Raw genomic sequence first — 25,727 nt, 5'->3', positions numbered from 1 at the left:
TGGGGGTTGGGGAGGGCCTGGAGCCAGCCACCTCCTCATAAAATGGGCAGATCTCCCGGTTGGGGCCCGGACCACTGCTCTGGAAGGGACCCTTCCCTTTGCTGGCTGGTGAAATGCTAGGAGAAGGGGGCCCTGAGGGGCCTCGGTTCATGAGGGACTGGCTGGGTATAATTTCCTCCTTATTCCTAGCAGGGCAGGAGTGGGAGAGACTGTGACTCCCCAGCTGACTCAAGCTTTCTGGAAAGATCCCTCACGCCAAGGTCTGGGCCAAGCCCTGGGGGTGTGGCAACGTTTGCCTCTCGGGGGCTATTTCTCGAAGTGAAGCCTGGAGTTTCTGCAGCTGAGGTGTGGGCACAGGCGGAGCCGGGGTGAACTCCAGGTGGTCTGGGTTCAGGGGCACCCATGTGTCTGGGACCTGGGGGGGAAGGCTCAGGTGAGGTGAGCCTGGGGCCAGCTTTCGGCAGGGTGGCTGCAGGGACCCACACCTTTGTGGGAGGGAGCTCAGAAGAGCCCTAGAGCATGCAGACCCCTTTCGACTTGGCTCCTTCTGGTCCCCTGAGGTCTCAGCCAGCCCTTGTCTGCGTCCTCCCCTGCTGTGCTGCAGGGTGGTCCTGATGGGGGCCTGTCCTCAGAGGCAGAGGTTTGAGACCCACTGGCTCTGGCAAAGGGGCTGGGCGTCCCCAGCATGGTTCCTACTCAGGAGTCGGTCCCTCCAGGTCCTGCGTGGTGGTGGCCCTGGGAAGGCAGCCTTACTCCCCCAAAAAAGGCTTCTCCGTGGAGGACACAGCCCCCACCCCCAGCCCATTCCCGGCAGTGTGTCTGTAGTGCCTGAGTCAGGACCATGCTGGAGGCCGCTCAAGTGGTCTTCGGTCCAGGATGCAGGTGACCCCGAGAGAGAAAAGGTCCTGCTCAGGAGACCAGGGAACGGCCTGCGCCCGCAGCCTAAAGCACAGGATTCTTACCCTAAGTGGATGTTCACCTTGGCTACGCTGGGGGTCCATGAACTCGGGTGGGTGTGAGGCACGAGCAACTTTCAGTGGCCACATCCTTGACCTTGAGGGTCCTCTCATTAAGGCCTGGGGGTTGGGGAGCTGCATCTGGTTTCCTATCACCCAGCGTCCGGGGTTAGAAGGGCCCGCTCCGTGAACTCTGCCTCTGGCCCTCCCGCCTTGTAGTAACCAGCCGAGGTTGCCTTCATCAAAATGCACACAGGTCCCGTTTAATGAGCCCCGAGGGATCATGTCCCAGCTGCCCTTGCAAGAATAGGAAGGAGGAAGGTCTGTACCCTGCTGCTCCCGGGGATGGCCGCCAAGGGGCAGAGGACCAGGAAGGGTCCCAGCTGGCCCTAGCTCTGGGTGATCCCCGTGACGGGGCTGTTCTGGATGAGGGCCCGAGCACACCTGTGCGTCCTCAGGCCACAGGGGAGGGATCAGAGCAGGGCTGGGGTCGGGGCGGGAGCCGCCGTGGGAGCTCCTCAGCAGGGCAGCTGGTTAAAGGTTGGCAGAGGCCCTAGAGAGTCTTTGGCGGGCGTCTTTCTGCCTCCTCCTCTACGAACACTTCCACTCTGACCCCGGGAGGGCCCCTCAACCTGCAGTCTCTGTGCTCAGGGCTTTAGCCACCTTTCCCGAGATGCAGTGCCCGCCTGTAGCCTTCATCCCACCCCGGGCACCCTCTGCACTGCCCAGCACCTCCCATTTGAGCTGGTCAGCAGGTCCGGGCCTCCGTGTGGCCAGCAGCCGGGGCACAGGTGTCTCCGTTGAGGCCTTCACAAAGTCTGCAGGAGGTAGTGGGAAGGGCCGGGTGGCCCTCCTGCCTCCCCCTGCTGGGCCCTCCCCTGGCCGCCGCTTCCGTGGAGTTGCCAGGTGGAGGCCTCGGGTCCTGGTCAGTGATACTGGCTCTGGCCCTCCAGTTCCAGCCCTTCCTGGAACTGGGCGGAGCCCAGCTCCTGTGCAAAGCCCCTCACACCACTCTCCTCTTCGGCTTCCTCCTGCTGTCTGTTCATGGTGCCGTAGGTGTGCCGAGCGGGGGAGGAGGCAGGGGACAGGTTCATCTCCGGCTCCTGCAGCACAGTGGCCACGTACATCTGCTTGGGACAGAGGGGAGACAGGGGTGAGGCCGCACCTGGGGCTGGGTCCTGGGCACACCCTCACACTCATGCCCTGCCCCCCCACCCCGAGCCTCCGCCCCTCCTGAGCCACGAATCCTTCCTTCGCCCCCAGCAGCCCAACGTCTGGCCGCTGGGCCTGCTGAGTGCTCTCGATCATTCAAAGGGCAACTCCGACTCCAAGGGTGAGTCAGTGCAGGCCTCCTAGCCCCTAGCCCCCTGCTCCTTCAGCAAGGTTCCGATCATTCTTGCTTCCAGGTCAGGCTGAACCCGGGGGCAGATGATGCAAGCCTCCCCGATCTGGGGTCTGGAGAGACCCTCATCCCTGAGCTAGCGCTTGTCTTAGTACAGCCTAACAAGTGCAGCCACACCTCCCCTGGGGTGTGTCATTGGCTGGCCTGTGAATCAGGATTTGAAAAGGAGACTGCTGGCCGAGGTCTTGGCCCTGGGACCTGTCAAATCCAGGAATGGTCCCGGAATGCCTAGAAGAGCAGCGGAATAGAAAAACAGGAAGTACTAGGGACAGAGTTCTTTGTCATCCTTCCAATGGCTTTTACACCAACTCCTTATTTTGAATACAGGGGATTATGGGATAGAATTAAATCTTCCCTGTAGCAATTCATGTCAGTGAAACCAGAGCAGAGTCCTGGTTGATGAGGGAACACTTTTCTTCCAGAAGAATCTAGATATTTGCAGCCTTCCAAAGTTAAACCCCATATAAACCTTCTGGTTGTAAACCTAAGGGACAAAATGGTAACCGAACAACAGAGGAGCTGCTGTCATCCCCCTCATCTGGGAGTCACCAGCATCCTCTGTGGGGAAAAAATGGGATAGTCTGTGTCTACTGGTGTAGGCACAGCACTGCCTGCCATGTGTCTTAACCCCTAGGGCTGAATCAGAATCTCGCCAGCCTTTGGACGGAACTTCTAGTTTTCAGGGAATACACAGGGTAGTGGAACCTGTTGTCAGACATCACAAAGAAATGGCCAGAAAAACCTAGAAGGTGGGGAGTTCTGCAGGACCACTGGCTGGGTCTCTCTGACAGGGAATAAACACACGCAGGGACCAGACGCATCCAGCACAGAGCCAGACTGGATCTTGGTCTGGATATGTTTGGTGAAAGAGATTTCTGGAACACTTAGGGTGACTCGAGTATGGGCTGAGTATTTGAAGACATAGAAACTTATGTGCGTGGAAAGATGGAGATTGTTAACTAAAAATGCAGATTATGAAATGGCATGAACAGTATCATTTCGTTTTAGCAAAAATTATACATATACCCGAGAGAACTGACAGTAAGTTATCAATAGTCATCTCTGGGTGGTGGAATTATGAACTTTTTATTTTCTTGGTTTTGCTTCTCTGTTTTTTTTCCCCATAATTATCTGCAGTGTTCAGATATGACCGTGGTTGTCATGAAAGATTAAGAAAATCAATTCCAGTGATTTTTTTTTTTTTTTTTTTTAAAGCTCAAGCTTCAGAATGCAACTTCAAACTTTGTACTGCCACTGCCTTTCTCAGTAATGCCCTGGGGTCTCAATTAGTTGACCGTGTTGAACCTCAGTTTCCCCATTTGTAAAAGAAGGACAAAGACCCCCTACTGTGTGGGTCTATCCTATCCTAAGGATTAGGAGCTGAGAATGGCAAAGTCAGGTTCCTAAGAAGATTCCAGAGGGGTCGTCTTGTGAGGGCCCCTGGGGAGAGATGCTACCTCAAGAGAGGCCCCTGACCTGATGGGGACTTTCCAACACGGGCGTCCATTCTCCCATCACCTCCCACAGGAAATCTGCCCATCTCGAGGGTTTTTTCCCCCGAGAGGTGAGGCTGAGCCACTGCTCTGTGCGCCTGGCTGGGCATGTCCGCCACTGCTGGGTCTGTGCATTTCCCCCAGCTCTGCGGCGACCCAAGAGCCCTGTCTCCTCTCCACCCACCCCTCTGGGCCCTGCTGCCCACTCCACATTTCCACCACGCCGAAAACTGTCTTCCGGTGCCCACACGCTCCAGATTCTCTCTTCCGGGCCTTGGCACAGGCTGATCCTCTTCCTTGAACACTCTTCCCCCACATCCTAGTCTGCCTAGCAACCCCTCCTCCCACATTCCTAGGGTCGGATTAGATGTTCCCTCCTCCGGGAAGCCTTCCCTGAGTGCTCAGGCTGGCTGGGGCCCCTTCTTCCACACTCCTGCAAGGCGCCCTGGCATCGGGGTACCCAGCTCAGAGCAGACGTCGGTGGCGCTGCATCCACACTGGAGGCAGGGCTGTGGGCGAGCGCTCGGGACGCTCCAGGCTGAGCCACGGCGAGGGAGCCAACAGGCCAGCCTGCCGGGCCCCCTCATTCTGACTTGGCCTCATTTCTTCACCCGCTGAGGGGCTCGCTCGTGCGGCGCTGCCGCTGCCATACCCTTCAGTGCAGGCCTCCGATCGCTCCTGCCGCTCTGGGCGCGCTGCTCGGCCCGGCATCTGTGCCCTTGGAGGCAGCCTTCGGTCCTGAGGCCGAGCCCCAGCACGTCCCTGTGTCTATATGACTGATCTCGCTGTGGCTGGGCCCGCCCTGACCTTTCTCTTCCTCTTTGAGTTCCTTTTAGAGAATGTCTGGCCTCTTCTGTCTTCCCATCCCTTCAGCCACGGCCACGGCAGCAGTTTCACCTGGGCCAAGTCCTGCTGGGTCAGGGGACGGAGCCCGGGCCCCCCCCCCCAGCCAGTCCCCGGGGTGGGCACTAAATGCTGACGCCCCCCCCCCGACTGTGGCTGTAGTAGCCCACTCCTGCAGGTCCCCCCCCCGACCTGTCCCCCAGGGGGAAGGCGGTGACTCACAAGGGAGGTGGGTGTGGAGGAGGTACTGCTCGGCTCCATGTCGAACACGGTCTCCATCTCCTCCTCGGGCTGCAGCAGTGGGGGAGAGATGTGGAGGGTCACGGAATGGGGGTGTCCACCCTCTGCTCCCTCCCTCCCCAGATCTGCACCTGGGCCTCTGGCTCCCCTGGCGCTCAACGCCGTCTTCTGTTTTCCCAGACCTGCAGAGAGAGGCCCGGGATGCTGGTGGCCCTTTGGAATGTTCCATCCCCAAGAACCACACTGGGGGGAAGTAAGGAGAGGTGGGGCTGGGATTCAAATAGGAGCCTGCTTGGACTCTCGGAAAGGCCTTGACTTCAACTGTCTCTTCTTTCCTCTCCTGGGTTCCCTTCTCTCTGAGACCAGTCCGACGTCATGGTCTAGAGCCCCTGCTGTCTCCCTTCTCTAGAGTGGACCCGTGGGCCACCAAACCGCATGGCATTGTTGGATGGGGAAGACATAGCTGGAGGCATTGTCCACTCTAGTTCATTATGGCTCTCGAGCCAGGAATGGAGGTGGGGCCGGACAGAGAGGGCCATGGGGGTCTGAGCCCAGGGTCACCAGACACAATGCCACTCAAAGTAAAAGTATCCTCTTCCAAGAGGCTCCCTCCTTTGACTCAGCAGGATACCAGAACTTTAAATTAACTTCCTTCCTTTTCTTTATGTACCTTCATTTTAAAAAGACACAATTTATTATTATAGACAGAAAACCCGCATTCGTTGACATAAGTAGAAATAATAGATAAATGTGAACCAAGAGAAAAATGGGTAACCATGAAAAATTAAAAAAAAAAAAAAAAAGTTTTACTCCCCAGAAATCATTCTAGCACGGCCACAGAGACATGCCACGTTGGGAAATGCCCACGGAGGGCACACAGCATTGTCGGCATGGATCTCAGCAGGCAGGGACTGTCTCCCTTCTCTAACTATGGGGCCGGGCTCCACTGGCTAAGAGCCAAAGGAATCATGGGGCCCCGAGAGCCAGGCCTCAAGTTCAATAGCCTGGGCATCCTGAAAGTGTGATAACTACCCCCCCCTTCCCCAGGGCATCGTCCTTCTCCACAGCCATCCTCCCCCACCCACCCCATCTTCTCTGCCTCAAGCATCCACCGGTGCTCACAGCTCAGTGGCTGGACAGGCTTGCACCAAAGGAGAGAAGTGCCAGCTGCCCGCTGTTTGGAGGAGGTGCTGGGCAGGGAGGGGAGGAGAGGAGGAGAGGACAGCTGTCTTTTAAATCTCCCCACTGTGCGAGGGGGACCGTGCCTGGGCCATGCAAGGGAACCTTTCATGTCTGGTGCCCTGGGTACACAGGTCAGGAGGTAGCCTAGATCCGTGGCTCAGTGTGAGGGGGCAGGGGGCAGCAAGAACGCATGGAGGAAAGGAAGGGTAACTCACCTCATAGTCAGATACCCCCTGGAGCTTCCCCAGAAGGGTGCTAAGGAAAGCGATGACCATGGAAAAGATGAGCGTGGACAGGGAGAAGAAGGTGATGGTGTGGAGTGTACCTGCCGAGGAGAAGAACAGGCCGTGCGTGGGGTTTGGTGCTTGAGGCCCAGAGCCGTGGGCAGAAGTCTGCCAGCAGAGATGCCGGGTCCCATGGGGCCCCCCTCAGCACCTCTGTGGGGGCTCTGAGTCCAAGGCAGAGAGGCCCCTGCCCCAGTCCTCCTCCTAGCAACTGCAGTCAATGCACCTGACAGTGACCTCGTCCCTTGTGCTATGGGACCAGTTTGGAATTTGGCGTCTTATGGATTCTGTGACAGAATTTAATTGCCTTAAGTATCCAGTCCACTCAAGTGCCCAGGAAACGCATCCTTCTCAACCTGTCAGTTTACATACGTCGTCCCAGATCACAGTTCTGGGCAGTCACTCCAGGTCACTCATTCGTGCTGCTGCCCCCAAACACGGTCTCTGAGCCACGCTGGTCCCTGCGAGCTCCCACACAGCCTTCACCTGTGCTAGTGGCACTGAAGAGCTATCCAGAATTCAAGTCACTTACACGTCGCTCGGGGACATTTGGTGACCTTTTTATGATGCCAGTTTTCTACTGAGGTAAAGATTAAAGGTCAGTCTTTACCGTCAGAGGCTAGCCCATAAGGACGCTTGCTGCTTGTTGTGTTTCTGTAAGAGCAAAAATGGCCCAGAGCTTCGGGATCCCACCACGGAGAGCTGACGGAAGCGGGTGGAATTCGCTCAAGGCCCGTGCTCACACGGGATGTCGGTAACACCGGAAATCCCACAGAACGCTATGGTGAGGGAAGAGACTCAGGATACACAACGGGATGCTATGACGTGGAAATGACGGTTTTGAAAATTAAGAATAGACAAGGGCGCCTGGGTGGCTCAGTGGGTTAAAGCCTCTGCCTTGGGCTCAGGTCATGATCTCAGGTCCTGGGATCGAGCCCCGCATCAGGCTCTCTGCTCAGTAGGGAGCCTGCTTCCTCCCCTCTCTCTGCCTGCCTCTCTGCCTACTTGTGATCTCTGTCTGTCAAATAAATAAATAAAATCTTAAAAAAAAAAAAAAAAGAAAATTAAGAATAGACCAGTAAGCCCCCTCCTGCTCCGGCCTCTCCCCTAGGCTGTGTGCACAGAATGAGGTCCAAGAGCGACAGACGGCTTGGGGGTGAAGACGGGGCTTTCAGATCTCGATAATAAACGTATATGGTCTTTTATACTTAGGAGGAAAACGATTTTTAAAAAACTGAGGTTCGCTAGGTGGCAGGGGAAGGCTAAGGGGATTAAGAAACGGGGAGACGGCGACAGATGGAGGGTGCACAGAAGTGGAGGCGAGTGGAGCGGTTTCCAGCTGCCGCCGTTGACAGCAGATGAAGAAAATACGGTTTCCCTTCTCTGCTCCACTGAGCTCAAGGTGCAGGGTCCCTGAGGGAAGGCGGGTGTGGGGACAAGGCAGGAGGCGGCGCGGTGGCAGAGAGATTAGTTCGAGCCTCTTCCCTCAGAGGGGACTGCTCGTGTGTGGTCCATGGGGACAGGGACAGCAGCTCAGTGTGGCCAAGAGCAGGGTCTGCCACTGGGGCAGACCCCGAATCCTCCTCCAGGTTTTAGGCAATCTGGAAGACCTGGTGTCTCACAGGATCCCGGGGCGGGTTGGGGGGGGGGGGGATGTCACCAGAATCGGGCCCTACAGCTAATATTATATTCCTGCCCACCCTGAGTTACAACGAAGGAAAGTGGTGCTTCCTGCTCCGAGGGTCCTCAACCCACGTGCACACCATCTGGACCGCGCTGGTCCGCGGCCTCCCCTCGGCTGCAGAGGTCTGCAGGGACTGAGTCCGACCCCTAACTGAGGCCTGGAGGAGCCACTGGCGACGGGGGCTGCAGCCGTGAGCAGGCTTGACCCACCCGGGCCTTCTCTGCTTGCCCCGAGCACAGGTGCTGCCCAGGGCCTCCTGCGGCGGCGGGGAGCAGGCGGGGCAGGAAGGCCTGCAGGCCTGGTACCCACCTAATCGCAGGACGGAGAAGAAGAGCATCCAGAATAGCCCCAGGAGCGGTGCGAAAACGGCCTGGTAGACGGCGGCCATGTGGATCTGCTCGTTGAGCTTGGTGGGCGCGTAGGAGTAGTACATGTTGTAGCGGTCGGTGACATGCTTCATGCACAGGTAGAGCAGCCCTGCGGGGCGGGGGGCAGGGGTGCGGGGCGGGGGGGCGCAAGCGCTCAGCCGCTGCTTCCACGGCCGGGCCCCCGGGGCCACGGATGGGCTGTGGGAGCCCCACGGTGCTGACCTCCGGGACCCCCCTTTCCCTTGAGCACCCCCAGAGTCTATTCCACCCGCTGGGTGAAGGGTCACTCCGTCACCAAACATCGTGCGTGAGCGGCCGTCCCACCTCCCCTGACCCGCCCCGGCCCCTCCCTGCTCTGCTCACAGTCTGTCCCCAGCCTTCTCGTGCTCTGAGGTTGGGGGGGCTCAACCCCTCCTCCCGGCCTGAGGGTGCGCAGCTCTGGGGGTGCCCGAGGGGAGACTCACCGAAAGGGACGATGATAGGGCAGGTGATGCTGTAGGCGATCACCACGCTGAAGACGTTCATCATCCACGCGTACTCGCGCCCGTACTGGAAGTCGATGGCCTGGCTCTGGGGCGGGGGGCAGGGGTCACTGGAGGCGGCCTGGTTCCTTTGGCACGGCTCCGTCTGCAGCTCCTTATCTACCCCAGGGGAGCTACCCGGTGGCTCAGGTCTGGAGGCGGGCTCCCTGCCAACCCCAGCCCACCTCGCCTCTCACCTTGGGTCCCTCACCGCCCTGGTAGGCTCCCATCATGACCCCCCCACCCAGGGAAAGGCTGTGTGTGGGCATGAGCCCGGCCCCCACCTTTCTGATGTGGACTCTCTCTGGCTCCGACCTGGAGAAGAAGAGGCGGGTGCTATACAGGAATAGGGACCCCAGGCGCAACAGCTCCATGCCTGTGCCCAGCAGAGCCGCCGTGATCACGTAGTTGACGAAGAAGGCGCCATTGTCCGGCAGGAACACACACCTGGCCGTGTGGACGGTGGAAGAGGGCATAGAAGCCGGAGGGAGAAGGAAAGGGCCAGGACATTGGGAGAGGGGTGGAGGGTGGGGATGGAGATGGGTGGGGTAAAGGGTGGGGATGGAGGGGGGAGGGGTGGAGAGGTGGGGGTAGAGATGGGGAGGAGGTGTTGATGGTGAGGCAATGGAGGGTAGGGGTAGGGGTAGTGATGGGGAGAGGAGCAGAAGGTGAGAGTGGAGATGGGGAGAGTAAGCTTTGTATACACATGCCCCCAGCCCAGTTTAGGTTAATGCACACCCTTCTGAGCAAGGATGGGGCTGGTCTACATCAAGTGTGGGTGTATTGGGAAACACACTCTGGTTTGATCTAAAGTAGGGGTGTGGACCAGGACCCACAGACCCCAGAGAGTCCGTGGGGAGAAGCTTGGGGGTCTGTGACCTTGAATGTGAACAAATGAAGAAAACATGTGTCTTGACATTCACGAGCCTCTAACTGTAATGCACCACCTCTTTCTACTAAGAACATGGGCAGGGCACCTGGGTGGCTCAGTGGGTTAAGCCTCTGCCTTCGGCTCAGGTCATGATCCCAGGGTCCTGGGATTGAGCCCCACATCAGGCTCTCTGCTCAGCAGGGAGCCTGCTTCCCTTCCTCTCTCTCTGCCTGCCTCTCTGCCTACTTGTGATCTGTCAAATAAATAAATAAAATCTTTAAAAAAAAAAAAAGAACATGGGCAACAAACCACAGCAATGTCAACTATGGCTGTGACCCAGTCACCAGTTGAAATCAGATATTTTCTGGGGGCGCCTGGGTGGCTCAGTTGGTTAAGTGTCTGCCTTCAGCTCAGGTCATGATTCCAGGGTTTTGGGATCCAGCCCCACATCGAATCGGGCTCCCTGCCCAGCAGGGAGCCTGCTTCTCTTCTCCCTTTCTCCACGGCTCCTGCTCTCTCTTTCTCTCTCTCTCGCTCAAATAAATAAATAAAATCTTAAAGATATTTTCATAGCCCAGTACAGTTGGTAGCAGTATCTGTTAATACCATTGCACTTACCATCACTTCAAATGATGGTAGTTATGAAACACGCAGCTAAATTAGACACGCTAACTTTACATGATGGAAATGTTCCTGCCCTCAGGTGTGCACTTGACACAGCTGGCCAGCTTCAGCTAGGAGTCACTCAGTCACCTGAGTGGGTGGCCATGCTGCCTGTTCTCACACTGGTGACCCAAGCATCTCTGTCACCTGTCATGTGTCCCTATCTACATAATTCCGTCAGCTTCTTTGAAAGGAGAAATCTGTGAGCTCCCTGAATACACTTCAGAACGCCTTCAAAACCTATTCTTTCCTGATGGCATCAAAGTTGAGTCATGGACTTATAACTCTTTTCTCTCTCAAACATGAATTGCAGCGAAGTTACTGACCCAGACGAAGATGAACTCATTCCTCTTAAAAAAAAAAGAGTCCAGCCACCTGGGTGGCTCAGTGGGTTAAGCCTCTGCCTTCGGCTCAGGTCATGGTCTCAGGGTCCTGGGATTGGGCCCCACGTCGGGCTCTCTGCTCAGCAGGGAGCCTGCTTCCTCCTCTCTCTCTGCCTGCCTCTCTGCCTACTTGTGATCTCTCTCTGTCAAATAAATAAATAAAATCTTAAAAAAAAAAAAGAGTCCAACGTAACATAATTATGTAGAGTTAAACTGCAGAAATCTTAGAGAATTCTGATCCTTGCCCTATAAAGCCAGCTGTGAAAGCCTGCATGTCATTTGTACCACTACATCTTTGAAAACTGGAATTTGCCATATTTGTAACCTAAAAACAAGACAAAATCAAAATTGGTTGGATGTCCAACATGACACGTGTGTGCCTTTGTCAAAGATCCCGCCTCCCACCCAACGGAATGTTCTGCTGGCTAAGCAGTCTCGGCGTTCATGCTGATGCTTCTAAAACAATAAAATGTAACTTTGGCTCGCAGGTATGTAAAATGCATTGTCCTCTAATTAAAAGTGCTAGTAAGGATTTTATTACAAATGTACTTTTAAAAATGTTTTGAGGGGCGCCTGGGTGGCTCAGTGGGTTAAGCCTCTACCTTCGGCTCAGGTCATAATCTCAGGGTCTCGGAATCGAGACCCCGCATCGGGCTCTCTGTTCAGCGGGGAGCCTGCTTCCCTCCCTTTCTCTCTCTGCCTGCCTCTCTGCCTGCTTGTGATCTTTCTCTCTCTGTCAAATGAATAAATAAAATCTTTTTTAAAAAATGTTGATAACAATATTGCGGCATAATTGGTTTTCTTTGTAAAGCAGGTATTCTGTGCATTTAAAGACATCGATTCAGAGTAAACCAGCAAAATCTGAATAGGCCCCGTGGGGTGTATAATGTCAGTTTCCTGGTTGTGATTCGGTGCCTTAGTTATGCAAGTTACCGGAGGGGGAGCTGGATGAAAGGTACACAGACAGTGTGGGGGCAATTTCCTACAAATTTACTATTATTTACAAAACTTCATTCAGAGAAGAGATCCTTGGGCTTTCCCAGATTGCCAAATGGGTCCCAGGCCTGGGAAAGGTTAAGAGGTTCCTTCATGACAGTCTTTGTGTACATCCACTTCTACCAGTGTGAGCAAATGAAGGAGACACGTGTCTACCTGGCGTGGGCCCACGGGAGCCCCAGGGGACATGGGGGCACGCCTGGGGCACGTGCTCTCGTACTCACTGGAACCTGATGGACGCCTGCTCCAGGTAGTAGATGTCAAAGAGCCACCGGAAAAAGACATCCAAACTAGAAGCAAGAACAAGGTAGGCCCTTGAGTTAAGGTATCTGTGAGCTGAGTCTTGGGGTTCAGTCTCTCTTGGCCTGGCTTGCTTCCCTCTGTCCTCCCTGACTCAATCCCTAGAGACTCTGGCATTCTAGTGCTCCAGCTGGCCAGCCCATACTGCCTCTCCGCCTTCTTCATGCTGGGCCATCCCTGCCCGAACCCTCAGGCCTCTCATCTCAAAGCTGCCTCTTCTAGCAAACTTTCACCAGCCATTTTCCCCACAGTGTTCTCTCCCTCTTTTGGATTTCCAGCACACTCGGCCTGCGTTTTTCCCACCTTGGGCTGTCAGTTAGCTGATAGGCACGGCTTGTTGCCCCCGCTGGATGATAAGCTCTTTGAAGGCAGAGTTCATGGCTGACCCCTTAAAGTTCACCTGGCTCATGCTAGGCTCAGTGACTGTCACTGGAGGAATAGATTTGTAGTGAGGTATCTGGTATCTGAGAGAGGAGGTTCCAACTCTAGGGAGAGCCTGTCTGAGGGGGGAGGGATGATTGGAGGGGAGGTACCTGGTCAGTCCCATAGAGGGCAGAATAATCACCATGAACACCAGAAAGATATAACACTTGTTCACGATGATCAGATTCTGGCTTGATCTAGAAGGGAACAAAGAAACATGTGATAAGAACCAGAGGCCTAATAACTACAGAATGCATGGAAAGACAGAGACGGCTACTGGCCTCGAAAATGGGTTGGACAGCGTCTACCAATGCCAACCCCACAGATCGCTGGGAGCTGGGCGGCCACTGGGAGCAGCAGCACCAACCAGTCAGGTCAGCCTTGGGCACCGGACGGGCAGGAAGGGCACACAGGTGCTGTGTGCTTGGTGTCTTTGCCAGAGGGACGTTACCACTGATGCCCGGGATCCCTGCAGGGTCTCAGTAATCCACATAAGCCATGTCCTTGGCCAGAGAAAAGACCAGTAAGGGTTTCTGTTAGGACCAACCTCATGGCTTACCGCCTGGTCGGATGGCAGGAACTTCTGGTGCAGGAAATCACTTTCAAAACCCACACAGCCTTCAGGCGAAAGAGGTTCACCTGTCCCAGGATGTGGTAAATACTTTCCACTCAATTGGCTGCCACCATAGAACGGGGAAGGCCAACCAGCCATTAGGGCTAAATCTCCCATCATTTAAAATGTGGGTGCCGGGGGCGCCCGGGTGGCTCAGTCCATTGAGCATCTGTCTTCAGCTTAGGTCATGATCCTGGGGTCCTGAGAGAGTCCTGCGTCTGGAGCCCGCTTCTCCCTCTGCCCCTCCCCCTGCTCACGCTCTCTCTCTCAAAAAAAAATAAAATCTTTAAATAAAATGTGGCCGCTACATGGGCTACATGGGTCTGTAGTCAGGTTGAGTTCATGGGCTCCTCTGTGACGTTCTTCGGCTCTCTCCTCCTCATCCTGGGCGTCCTGCCTGCAGTTCTGAGCTGCCTATCTCTGCTCACAGCTCCCTCCCTTCAGTGTGTAGCTGGGGGCTGAGGCAGCAGCCCAAGGGGCACATGCCTGAGACAGCAGCCCCATCTCAGCATTCCTGAAGCCAGAGACCCAGAGACAACTCAGTCCCCTCTTTCAAAAAAAAAAAACAAAACACACACACACACACACACACACACACACACACACACACACACATATGTATATACGTATGTATATGTATACATCTTGGTCTTCTGGGATAGTTTTGGGCATCAAAGCCATCCCACGTCAGTTCGGTTCCTTAGGCCGGACGGGAGACCCCAACACCAGGTTGGTGGAAGAGTGGGCAGGAGAAGGGGCTGGGGCTGGGGCAAAGAGCAGGCAGGGAGAGGAGGCCCCAACCTCACCTGGTCCAGTGGGCCTCTAGGAAGGCAGAAAAGTAGACAATCAGAGGCAATATCACTGTAAATGCCCAGAGCATCAGGGAGGGGAAGAACTGGGTTATGACTGGGCTCTGTGGGGAGCAGAGAAGGGCGGAGAGACATCAGTGTGAGCTGCGACCCTTTCCCTTCCAGGCCACCCCTGCTTCTCCTACACCTCCCGCCTCTTCTCCCCAAGCTTAGTCCCACAGCAGGTTTGGTTTCCCTGAGGCTGTGCAGTGGACGTGGCCTTCTTCGTCAGCCTTGCTGGCCAGGGGCCTGCTTGGCTGGGGTGGGCAGAGGCTGGCACCTCAAGGCCAAGCAGTGCCCTCAAGGGGCATGGGGTCTTCTCTGCTGAGATCCCTGCAATGGCAGCCTGGGCTTTCTCTAGGGACTTCGCCCTCAGGCCAGAGCCAGCTGCTGCCACTGACATCTCACAGCTCAGAGAGAAGACAGTCCCTTCAATGTGATGTGGTGTGAAAGGTGGCAGAGAGCGGGGGAGCTGTGGTGCCCCCTGGGGCCTGCTGTGAAGCTGACAAAGGGGGGTCAGAAGCAAGAAGCAGAGGTGGTGTGGCTTGACTGTGTGTGTGTGCACGCATGCGTGCGTGTGCGTGTGTGTGTCAGAGATATAGAGGGGAATAATATGGAAGAGGAGGCCTTCCAGGCCCGTTATGACAGCCTGGAGGCTATAGGATTTGGAAATGGGCCAGTCCAGCTCCTCTGCAGCCCCCTGTCAGGGAGAAGCCGCCTCTAACTTCAGGGCTGGCTCCCCTAGGCCCAGCGTTCCCAGCCCGGAGGGGTTGTGTCTGGAAGTGAGGGAGATGGACGTCCCGCTTCTCTTGGACAGCTGTGTTGGGACTGACATCACTCTTCCCCACCCCCGACCCTCTCCCTCAAACAAGGGACCCCCAGCTCTAGAGACAGTGGGGAGAACAGAGCTGTCACACTGGCCACATCCTCTGCTGGCCTCAGCTGGGACCCACTCTAAAGAAGCCCTCCAAGGCCCCTCTGGCCTAGACCACCCATCCCCCCCACCTCTCCCCAGAGCATGCCTGCGACCCCCACCCCTGCTCTCCTTCCTCTCCAGCTCCAGCCCCTCAGATGGGCAATGACCCGCACATTCACTCCTTTAGAACAAAGTCAAGTACAGCCACCATGGACACCGCCGCCACCCCCGCCATGTTGGTGGTGCATGGGAGCCGTGTTCCAGGGGGGCCACCCATCCCATCCTCGCGTGAGTCCTTCTCTCATCTCCCTGGGGCTCCCACGCCTGGCTCGAGCAGAGGCGGCACCTGCAGCTTCTCAATGGGGCGGGTGACGTTGTACATGTCGATGGTGTTGATGATGATGGCAGGCGTGGTGAGGAAGAAGAAGAGGAAGAAGAGGAAGGTGTTGATTGCGATAAAGCGGGCCCACCAATGGAAGCGGCGGACGGACAGGTGTTTCCTGGGGGGAGGGATGGAGGAAGGAGACATGCTTAGGACCTTGGGTCCCAGCCCTTCAATGGGGCCCATGTGGGGGTTCCTGCATGTCAGTGGGAGACTCAGGTTGCCCTGGTCTAACTCAGCCCCTGGGGACAACCAGACCTGCATGCGCACTGGGCCCTGGGTCTTCCCCCTCATTCACAACCTTTGTCAAGGCCCTGGTGGTGGGCTGGGTTTGGGGGTCAGCCGAGGCTGCGGTGCTCAGGAAGGACCAGCCCCATAGGAGAACAGGCCCCCCATTCCTTTCCCACCCTGTTCCCTTCTTCAGTCTCAGAGGAGCTGAAAGGAGAGGTGAGGGGCAGCGGGGGCTTACCAAATGATGTCTTTAGGGTGCGGGGCCAGGGCGACCCTCCAGCGGTAGGATTTGACAATGGTGCTCACAGAGGACTGCTGGGGGGGCACGCCACAATGGATGTACTTGTAATCTTCTCGGATGCTATGGAGACGGGGGGAGGAGACAGAGGTCTGGGGCTGAGGACGACAGGCTTAGGAGGGGGTCTCATGCTGGGGTCCTACAGATGGCCCCACTTCCTGGGGATTCTCGAAGCCTCGAGTATGCCTCCCAGGGCTTTACATGTGGGCAGCTCCCAGAGCCTAGTCCCTGGAGGAAAGGGGCAGCAGCGGGAGGGACTTCCCAGGGCCGGGGGCGGTGGCGGGGGACGGGGGCGGTTTCAACATTGTTCTCAGTTAAAGTCTTTTCCACTTGACAGCAGGGACAGCACAAAGACATGCACTTTGTTGAGGCTGCTGTGGGAAGTACTAATTTCAGCCTCATCTTAGTATTAATAGCTACCAACTGAGTTCTTTTTGTGTGCGACACTGTGCTAATGGGCTATGAAGATAATTCCAATGGAAAAGACTACTAAATTTAGGTGCCTGAAGACACAACCAAAGAGGGGCAGGTGCTGGCACTGGAGACTTTGGTCTTCTAATTCAAATTTCTGTGATTAAAATTCATATTTCTGTCATTAAACCTCAGACCCTTCCTACTGGGTGACAGTGTCTCAGAACAGAAACAATAGTGGGGCGCCTGGGTGGCTCAGTCAGTTAAGTGTCTGCCTTTGGTTCAGGTCATGATCCCAGGGTCTTGGGATAAAGCCCCACATTGGGGGGGGGGTCCCTGCTCAGCAGGGAGCCTGCTTCTCCTTTTGCCTCTTCTCGTGCTTTCCCTCTCTTTCTCAAGTAAATAAATAAAATCTTTAAAAAAAGAAAAGAAACAGTGTTGTCTTACATCGGTATCTTGTTTTATACAACATATATACTAAAGGAAACACGTATCCCTTCTTAATCCTCTGCGGGGTGGACAGGGAAGATATAAGTAAACAAACTGGACAGACAAGAAATTGGAGAGTATAAGTGACTTGCAAAATTGCACACAATTGTATTTGACTAAATTCTAGGCTATTCCACTGTTCCTTTGTACAATGTGGGTGGGTGAGGACAAAGTGTTGTGTATGGTCAGGCTCCCTCAGAGAGAGGAGGGCCTCCACAATCCTCAAAGGACTGAGGCCTGTGTTCTCATCTATTTGACCCTATCCTAAGGATCCTTCCAGAACATTCCCAAGTGCACTGAATCGACTCCTTATCAAGGTAGAGCTGCCAGAGGCTGGGGCAGAAAAGGAAGGAGGCTGTAAGGCTATAAATTAGGGAAGACCTGCAGCAGGAGAGCAGACAGCTTCTCGATCATGTCACTTTTGGTGAGGAAAGGGGTGATGTATAATGGGGGAAATGGATTCATTCTTCTCAAGGCCTGGAAGAAGAACCAAGATGTCTACTCTGACCACTGCTGTGCTGAAGCAAGGACATATGGGGATGGGGAGCTCGGGGCCTAGGTATCTATGGAGACAAGTGGAGTCTGGCGGCTGTGCGGAAATGGACTCAGACATGCTCCAGAAACCAAGATGGCGGCTCCCTGTGAGGAGACCTGAGGGGTTGAGGGGCGGTCAAAATTTGGCCACCTGGACGGAGGTTCTCTCTCCTTCCTCCCTTGGCTGGAATGGGGGTGAAAGAGGATGGTTTTAGAGAAGTAGAAGCCCATTCTCAGGGCTGGACTGAGCGCAGCAAGCTGCTGGCCCCGGCACTCACTGCTTTGTCATCCTGGCATCCTGGAAGGTGACAAAGATCAGGTCCAGACGCTTCAGCCGAACGCGGTTGAGCTCAGCGTTGAACTCGTCAGTCAGCTGCTCCTCCAGCTCACTATAATACTGCTCTGCATCTACCTGGGGCGAGATTTGGCCCTCAGAGCTGGAGAAGCCAGAGCTCTAGGAAGGCCTCGCCTGGACATAAGGCCTTTCTCCATCCAGGTGATGGGCCCGAGGCCTTGGCTCCATTCCCAACTCCCTTCAAAGCCTGGCAAAGAGCTCAGGATCCCAGTGGGCTCCCAGATCCCACTCTGAGAACAAGAAAAGGCTATGACTCTGAAATCAGCTCCCTGATGAAAGAGCAGGGCCCAGGGGTGCTTTTGAACTTGGGCTGGACTCCCAGAGGAGTGGCAGAATGCGTCCGCAGCATTTTCAGGAAATGGGGATGATTCTCTTTTCTGGACTGGCTAGAGGGCAGTCCTGCCCTGTGGCCTCCCCCTAGCCGTAGCAGTTGGGTGATAAGATGGAGCCCGGTGCCTTCAAATGCTCCTGTCCTCGCCCTTTGAAAGCCCGAGGCGTGGCAGCCTACAACAGCCTATCATGTTCTCTCTGGTCCTCCCATCCAAGACTGGAAGTGGGCAAGAGCAAGCCGCCGTGGATCACGCCAGAGGGGGATCCAAGAAAGGCTTCAGCTCCTCCGTATTCTCCACAGGGAGGCAGGGCTTGGTGGAAAGGGAGGAGGAGCCAGGAGCCACAGCCCCAGAGCAGATCTGAATGAGGCCCGGGGGTACAGAGGCCTGGACAGAGCTGGAGGCCCTGTGCCCCAGCCCCTCTTCTGCTGTGTCCCTTGATTCCCGGGGCTGGGTACCTCTTTGAAGCAGGTCCAGCACTTGCAGAAGCACAGGCGGGAGCAGGGGTGGGTCTTGATCATCACCTTCCCACTCTTCTTGGCCTTGGCCGTGTAGTAGAGCCGGCCCCGCATTGCGTGGCGCCTGTCGGCCAACAGGTACCGGGAGGAAGCATCTTGTGGTCGGGGGGCTGGCAGAGCCACACCCTCCCCTTGCACCCCCCACCCCAGATCGAGGGAGACCCCCCCTGCAGACTCACCTCTGATCATCCAACTCGATCAGCATCCTGACGTCATAGCAGAAGTGGACTCTGGTCACCACGCACCCAGGATAAGCCTCGCTGTGGCCACAGACACAGACGCTGAGCCAGCCTGTGGTGCTGGGGACTGGCCATCCTACCCCGACTCCGACCCCAAACTACAGCCCACACAGCCAGGTGGCTCAGCTGCCTGTGGTCCCTGGTTCTCAGGTGGGAGACTCGATTCCTTGCTCCTCAGGTCAAATTTCAGAGCTGATTCCTGGTGATCTGAGAATGGCTACATCCTTCCCAGATGATCCAGAATAGGGCCAGGGGACGGAACTGGAAATTCCTGCCCATGGGAGATAATGAGCTCCTGGGGCTAGGAACTTGGGTCACAAAAGATGCCCCAACATGACCTGTTCTAGGTAACTGTGGTCTAGGAGCTCGCCGGGCCCTGTGACTGGAGCAATGAGGGAAAGGAAGAAACTGATAACCACCAACCCCCACCCCCACCAAACACGTCATGCCATGCAGGAAAGCCCCTGCCTTGAGAAACCCCGCTCTGGCCTCAGGGCCTCCCCCATTCTGGAAGGCTAATCCTGAGCCAAGTCCAGGATGGGCTACCACCTGGGGTGTCTCACTCTACTTCCCACATGATGATCTGGGCAGGGTTACCGGGAAGGAGGCAATCTGTGCTTCAGCCCACTCGACCGACTTACTGAAAATGCTTAATGATGATTTCCGGGTCTTGGATGTCCGTGGGGACATAGGTGATCATTAGCGTCCTTGTGACCTAAGTGGGGAGGGCAAATGGAGAAAGAAGACTGTGTTTACGTGGGACTCCCGGATGTCTGGGTCTTTGTGGGCCCAGAACTGTCTGGAGAAGGCCTGTTACTCAACCAGGCTGCCCCTTGGTGGAGAAGCTCCATGACAGCTTCCCTGGCCCGCTTCCCCGATGTCAGCAGGCCGTGTGCTGGGGCAGCTGCGGGCAGGCATGCCACATCTCTGGGGGCCTGCTGCAGGCCCCCGGCCACAGATAGCTGATGTCAAGGGAGAAAAAGCCAGAAGGGGCAGACAGTGCTAGCCAGGGAGGAGGACCAGAGCTCCGGGACCGAAGGGGGCTGCTCATGCTCTTGTGTGGCCTGTCCCCGCCCTCATTCCAGCTCGCCACCTCTCCACTGTGTAGCAGGGCCGTCCCTAACATGAGACGGGCAGGGGATTTAGGACGGGAGTAGGCTCTGGGGCGGGGATGGGGAAGCCCCTCAAACTTCACATCTTATTCTGTGCGTGGGAAATGTCTTCCTGAGCCATCCCCTCAGCCATGGCTCTCTCCTCAGGATGAGGATGTCACCCTCAGCCATCCCCTCTCTCGAGCTCCAAGAGATGGGAGTCTCAGCAGAAGCTTCTGGGGACAAGAAGGAAGGCTGCAGCAGCTGAGTCCAGACTGGTCAAGGGTGCCCAAGCCTCTGTGCCTGCAGGCCAGTGTATTCGGGGTAACCTTTCAGGGGGGTGTGGATTGCGTCCTGGGGTGGGGGAAAGTGACTCAGTCCTTCAGGACAGCTGGCAGAGAGGGAGCTGGCCATACTCTCCTGGAGCTCTGAATGGCTGAGCACGGAGCCAAAGGTGTTTCCCTTCCTCACCAGAGCCAAGACAGTCCACACGCCTCCTCCTTTGCTGGTGCTGGGCTGGGGCTGGGGGCTGGGTTGGGTCTGGGTCTGGGTCTGGGCTAGGGCTGGGGCTGGGGCTGAGCTGGGGCTGGGGGTGGACCTGGGCCGGGATTGGGTTGGGACTGGGCAGTTGCTGAGCTGGGAGTGGAGCTGGGCTGGGGCTGGGCTGGGTCTGGGTCTGGGTCTGGGCTGGGGCTGGGCCTGGGTCTGGGCTGGGGCTGGGCCTCGGTCTGGGGCTGGGACAGGAGCTGGGCTGGGTCTGGGCCTGGGCTGTGCTGGAGTTGGGCTGGGTCTAGGCTGGGTCTTAGGCTGGGCTGGAGCTAGGCTGGGGCTGGGGCTGAGCTGGAGCTAGGCTGGGGCTGGGCTGGGGCTGGGCTGGGGCTGGGCTGGGGCTGGGCTGGGGCTGGGCTGGGGCTGACCTGGGGCTGGGCTGGTGTTGACCTGGGGCTGGAGTTGGGAGTTGGGCTAGGTCTGGGCTGGGTCTTGGACTGGGTCTGGGGCTGGGGCTGGTGTTAGGCTGGGGTTGGGGCTGGGGCTGGGGCTGGGGCTGGGCTGGAGCTAGGGTGGGGCTGGGGGGGGCGCTGGGCTGGGTCTGGGCTGGGTCTTGGGCTGGGCTGGAGCTGGGGCCGGACTGGGGCTGGGCCTGGGGCTGGTGCTGGGGCAGGAGCTGGGCTGGGGCTGGGCTGGGGCTCTGTGCGTGCTGGTGCGGGTGTGGGCGCGTGTGTGGGCTTGGGCAGGCAGCACTGCCAGGCCCAGTGCTGCCCTTCAGCCTCATCTCTACGCCCTAGGGGCAGCTGCGCCCTTTAAACACTGGGACTGCCTGTGCCAGCCAGCAAGGCGTGAAGAGTTAAAGTCCGGAATGCAGCCTCAACCAGCAGTGGACAGGGAGTCGGTGGGAACATGCCCAACTGCTCCCCTTGGCAGAGAAAACTCTAGAGTTCACGTTCTCTCCCAGGGTAGTGGGGGTAGCTCCTTAACTGCTCTCTCTTACCTACATCTCCTTTTCCATCCTATTTCCTCACCCTTTAGTGGTTTTTCCTAGGATCGCCTTCAAAATAAGTGAATGCTGTGCAAACCCTCATCTTAGGGCCTGGGAGCTGGGGTGACCCAAACCAGGACAGTGGGGCATACCTGGGCCAGGCCCTGGGGTCTCTGACCTCAGGGACTGTGGAAGGGCAAGGAACTTGGGCACTCCCCAGCAGAGGGCATGGAGCACTAGGGTTAATCTTTTAGTCTGTGGATGGTGGGGAGCCAGGGGTCTTCAGAGAATGGCTAGGCAGCAGGGCACAGGGTAGGAGGCACCTGGGAGTGGCGGTATACCGACCGGTTTGGAAGCCTTCCAGTGGTTCGCCAACCAGGACAGCTGTGCTAGGGGCCGGGTAACGATTTCAGGGGCCAAGGGGAGGAGGCTTGCCCTGCTCGGGAGAGACGCCCCCCCGCCCACCCTGTGCAGACTATATGGAACTGGGGGATGCCTCTGAAGGTCAGGAGTGGGATGGACCAGCAGGCGAGGGCTCTGGTTAGGAGGGAGCAGGTCTGGAGTTCTTTTCACTTACTCACCTTGTAGCTCCTCTTGGGCACAAACCCTAAGCAGTGGTGAGCCATGAAGACGAGGTTGAGGAGGAAGTAGAGGAAGGAGAAGCAGCTATGCAACCACAGGACCTTACTCCTGCCAGGAACAAGACACAGGAGGGGTGAGACCACCCTCTCCCACCCAGACAGTCTCCCCTGGGCCACCCTCAGACACTCGGGCTCCTTAGAAGGGGGAGCGGCCATGGTAAGAAGGGGGAGGCCCATGCCAGCTACCGCAGGCTAACATTGACTGAGGGCTTACTACATGCCAGATCCGGGGGGGACGAGATGCTTTCTGAACATTTTCTCACCAGATTCTCACACCATGTGAGGGTGCTACTGTGACTATCTCTGTTTTATCCATGGGGAAATGAGGGTCAGAGGCAGAGGTCCTTCCCAGCTGTGGCAGCACTGGGAGGTGAGCAGCGGATGCCCAGGGACTTCTCACTGCCACATAGGGCTGCCGGTAGCTTCAGCTCACGCCCCCACAGCTGCCTGACAGCCCAACAGAGGGGACATCTGTCCTCGGTGGTGAGGGATAGGGTGTCCTACTCGGGCCTGAGGGAGGAGGGCCCAGCGGATTCGCTCTGCCTCTCCTGGGACAAGAAGATGGGTGGCACCAGGACTTTGGGCTTGTATAATGCTGTCCCAAGGCATGTGGCCAAGAGGACTGCTCAGAAATAGGGCCCACCTTATTTGGTACGGTTTGAGAAGAGAAAAGCTGCCTTGTTTCACAATCTCTCCTCGATACTTGTCCTGGTGCCTGATGTTTCACCAAATATTCCCCATCTAGCTAGGTGTCTCAGTCCTCCGTGTCCTCAGAGGTGGTGAGTTTCTACAGTTTCTAAGGAAACATTCCAGCTATCTGTCAATATGGCTTTATGGATGTTGAAGGGTCTTTACTGCCCTACTAAAACATCTTGTCGGGAAGGCGTAGGCACCTTACGCAGGTGGCTGGCCTGGGAGACGCTGGTGAGGAAGAGGCCAGAGCCCCATTCTGCTCTGGAGTTGGATGGATTGGAGGGGGCAAGGGGCAGAAGGGCCGGAGTGGGGCTGAGGACGTGTGGACCCCCACGCACACCTGCTGGACCTGCCCCTTTAGCTTTGTCAGGAAGTCGGTCACGCATGGCCAAGACCCCCAGTTGGCCTCTTTCCTCAGGGTGGACTGGCAGGGCCCATCTGGCTCGGTACACATTGGTTGAGCCACCGGTTGGGTTGGCTGCTGTTGAAATCCACAAAGCACATCCAACACTTGTCCTCCCCTGCCTCCCCCCAGACTAGGAGTGAAGCTTAGGGTGGGTGTGCATGGCCCCAGAGCCAGGGTCAGCTGACAGAGTACGGAGGGGCATAAAGCCAGGTCACATGGGTCCTCAGTCCCCACCCTCCTGTATGGGAATCGGGTCTACCCTTCATTCATTATATGAGGGATGGCAGACACCATTTTGTAGGCAGGAAATAATATCTTAAGCCTCTGCTTGCTACGGGGTCCTTGACGCTTCAGGGTTGCACGTAGGAAACAAACAGGACAATCTTTGCAGATCTTCAGGAGTGGCCAGTTAGGGTAGTTCTACCTATTTCAGATCTGGGGACACCGAGGCACCAAGAGGATGCAACGTCTTCCACCACCCCCCCCCCCCCCCACAGTACATGGGTCCCAAGGAGACCAGGCCTTTCTTAGTAGCAAAGCAGTCCCCATGTTTTCGACCCACACGCCAGACCTTCTTTCCCTACCAGTGCCCCAGCCAGTAGACCAGGAGGGAAGAGGATCAGGTACCTACTCTATGGAGACATTGACAATGGTGGTCCGACCAAAGTGGCTGTTCCAATCTGGAAGAGAAGAAAGTGGCTGACCTCAAGGCGGGTTCTTCAACGGAGTGAGTTGAGGGGCCGCTTGAATTCAAGGCTCCTGAACGAATGCCTGGGGTCTGGAGACACTTGCCCATGTCCTGCCCTTCGTTCTCGTTCCTGAGAACTTGCCCCTAACTCCCAACAAGACCAGCAGACCCCTCTTCCCCCTGGGACTCCTGGATGGGGCTTTATGGCCGTGATGTGAGACCACGTCTTCGTGTGGCATCCCCAGTGTCCAAGTGGAGTGTGGCAGACACCAGTAACTGCTTATTGAAGGAGCCCAGGGCCCCACCACGAGTGGAGGATGAAACCAGCAAGGCTAACACCAACGGCAACCATCACGACAAGAATGTCACGTTGCCTCATCGTGACAGAGTAAATCCTCCCGGCAAAGTGTATTAGCTTGTCGGTTTAGACATCTCTGGGTGTTAGGAAACATGTCCAGAAATCCTGCATTAATATAACAAATACATAATATACAAAATAGCATCGCCAATGCATTGGCTGTTAGGAAGAGAGTTGGGAAAGGCAGAGGTTGCTGACTCCGGTAGCCGTATTTGGGAGCATGGACATTGCGGGCTACCTTGAAGTACCTGAAGCCTAGCTCTGGCTAGAGAAATAGCCCTGGGAGGAACCAGGGCGCCACTGGCTGCCACCTGGGCATCTGGGGGCTAAGAGACACCACCTTATTACGCAGCCTCCAGCTCTGTCCCTCCTCATATGTTAAGTGAAATACTGGCTGTTAGTCCCTGAGCACTCACTACGTGCCAGGCACTGGACACACGTTGTCTCCCAATCCCCCCGACAGCTGAGGACCCTTTGCCTGAGGAATAGAAGATGAAATGATTTGCTAGTTTGGGCAAATGTATTTTCTGGGAAGCTGATGTGGGTCAAAGCGGGGGAACCAAGTCTGTCTTTGAAGCCCAAGCCCAGTCTGTCCAAAGGACCTGCCCATTTATAACATGAATAGCAAGACTTCCTAGGAGACCAATTTGGCACTTCCAGTGCCATGTTTGTCACCCCAGGGGCAGGGGAAAGATCAAGGTCGGGGATCTCTGCTGTAGGTCACATGCCATCGAAAGGCCTAGCAGGTACCTCACCAGGTGCCGTGTGGGGCTGCCACTAAGCCTTCAGTTCCAGGCTAAATTCCCACCGCACACCTGCTGTCCCAAGTCCTGAGCCAATCTTGGGACGACGGACGTCTCATCTCCAGTCTCCATGTGGGAGAACTGAAGTTTGGAGGCGCCTCAGGTCACATAACTAATTTTGAGACGTGGGATTTGGTTTTGGATTTCTAGACTACTGAGATCCAAGCTCTGTCCTGCCTTCGGGCTGTCCTCCTGTTCCCGTGGCCCTGGGCTCACTGAACTCCGCCTACCCAGAACGGTGCCGGTGTAGTTGATGGGCAGGATGATACCCAAGGACGGGATGCAGAGGATAAGCATGAAGATGATGAGGTGGTACTGGAACATGATGTAGATGCGGGCGTCATCTCCACACTTGCTGATCAGATCCTCGTTCCTGGAAGACACACAAACAAGGACATTCCTCAGGCACCAGGGCGGCCACGGCCGCCACTGGAGGGAGGTAGAGGAGGAGGAGATTATCACCCTACTCCTAAGTTTTTATTTTTATTTATCTTTTTCTTGTTAGAAAGATCAGCCTTTATCTCAAAGCCTATGTCATGTCTGAAATGTATTTCCCAGACATATCCAAGGCAGAAGCTGTTACACACACACACACACACACACACACACGCACATGCACACACGGGAGTCCAGAAGCACTTTTGAAATCAAGCAGTCATTCTCTCTCTTCTTGCTTCTTCATATAGGCTGAGCGCTTGACACGGGCACCAGACAAACCAGTAGTGATATGGAATTGCATCCGATTTTTTTTTTAAGTGGTTTCTTTTAATTTGTAAATTAAAAAGGAATTTTCATGGG

General features: G+C 56.2%; 1 protein-coding gene across 3 annotated transcripts in view; it reads right to left on the bottom strand.

The window, feature by feature from the left end:
* Window positions 1–982: 982 nt before the first annotated feature.
* Window positions 983–25,727, bottom strand: part of TMEM63C (transmembrane protein 63C) — a 69,858-nt gene continuing 45,113 nt past the window's right edge. The window contains exons 8-25 of one of the 3 annotated variants that reach the window (XM_032846242.1): window positions 25,160–25,302; window positions 23,712–23,760; window positions 21,922–22,030; window positions 19,414–19,487; window positions 18,713–18,793; window positions 18,474–18,597; window positions 17,610–17,743; window positions 15,838–15,960; window positions 15,333–15,486; window positions 14,029–14,135; window positions 12,720–12,806; window positions 12,111–12,176; window positions 9,258–9,420; window positions 8,917–9,022; window positions 8,394–8,561; window positions 6,332–6,441; window positions 4,917–4,985; window positions 983–2,086 (exon numbers count right to left, since the gene is read on the bottom strand). In XM_032846242.1, coding sequence (XP_032702133.1) covers window positions 1,883–2,086; window positions 4,917–4,985; window positions 6,332–6,441; window positions 8,394–8,561; window positions 8,917–9,022; window positions 9,258–9,420; window positions 12,111–12,176; window positions 12,720–12,806; window positions 14,029–14,135; window positions 15,333–15,486; window positions 15,838–15,960; window positions 17,610–17,743; window positions 18,474–18,597; window positions 18,713–18,793; window positions 19,414–19,487; window positions 21,922–22,030; window positions 23,712–23,760; window positions 25,160–25,302 — 2,071 coding nt within the window. In that variant the 3' untranslated portion in view covers window positions 983–1,882. The other 2 variants (XM_032846243.1, XM_032846244.1) reach the window with 2 other exon arrangements.

The sequence above is a fragment of the Lontra canadensis genome, unplaced genomic scaffold (assembly GCF_010015895.1).
Source record: "Lontra canadensis isolate GAN:19392208 unplaced genomic scaffold, GSC_riverotter_1.0 scaffold173, whole genome shotgun sequence".
NCBI classification, from domain to species: domain Eukaryota; kingdom Metazoa; phylum Chordata; class Mammalia; order Carnivora; family Mustelidae; genus Lontra; species Lontra canadensis.
Note: the sequence above shows the minus strand (reverse complement) of the source record. Positions and strands in the feature narration are given on the sequence as shown.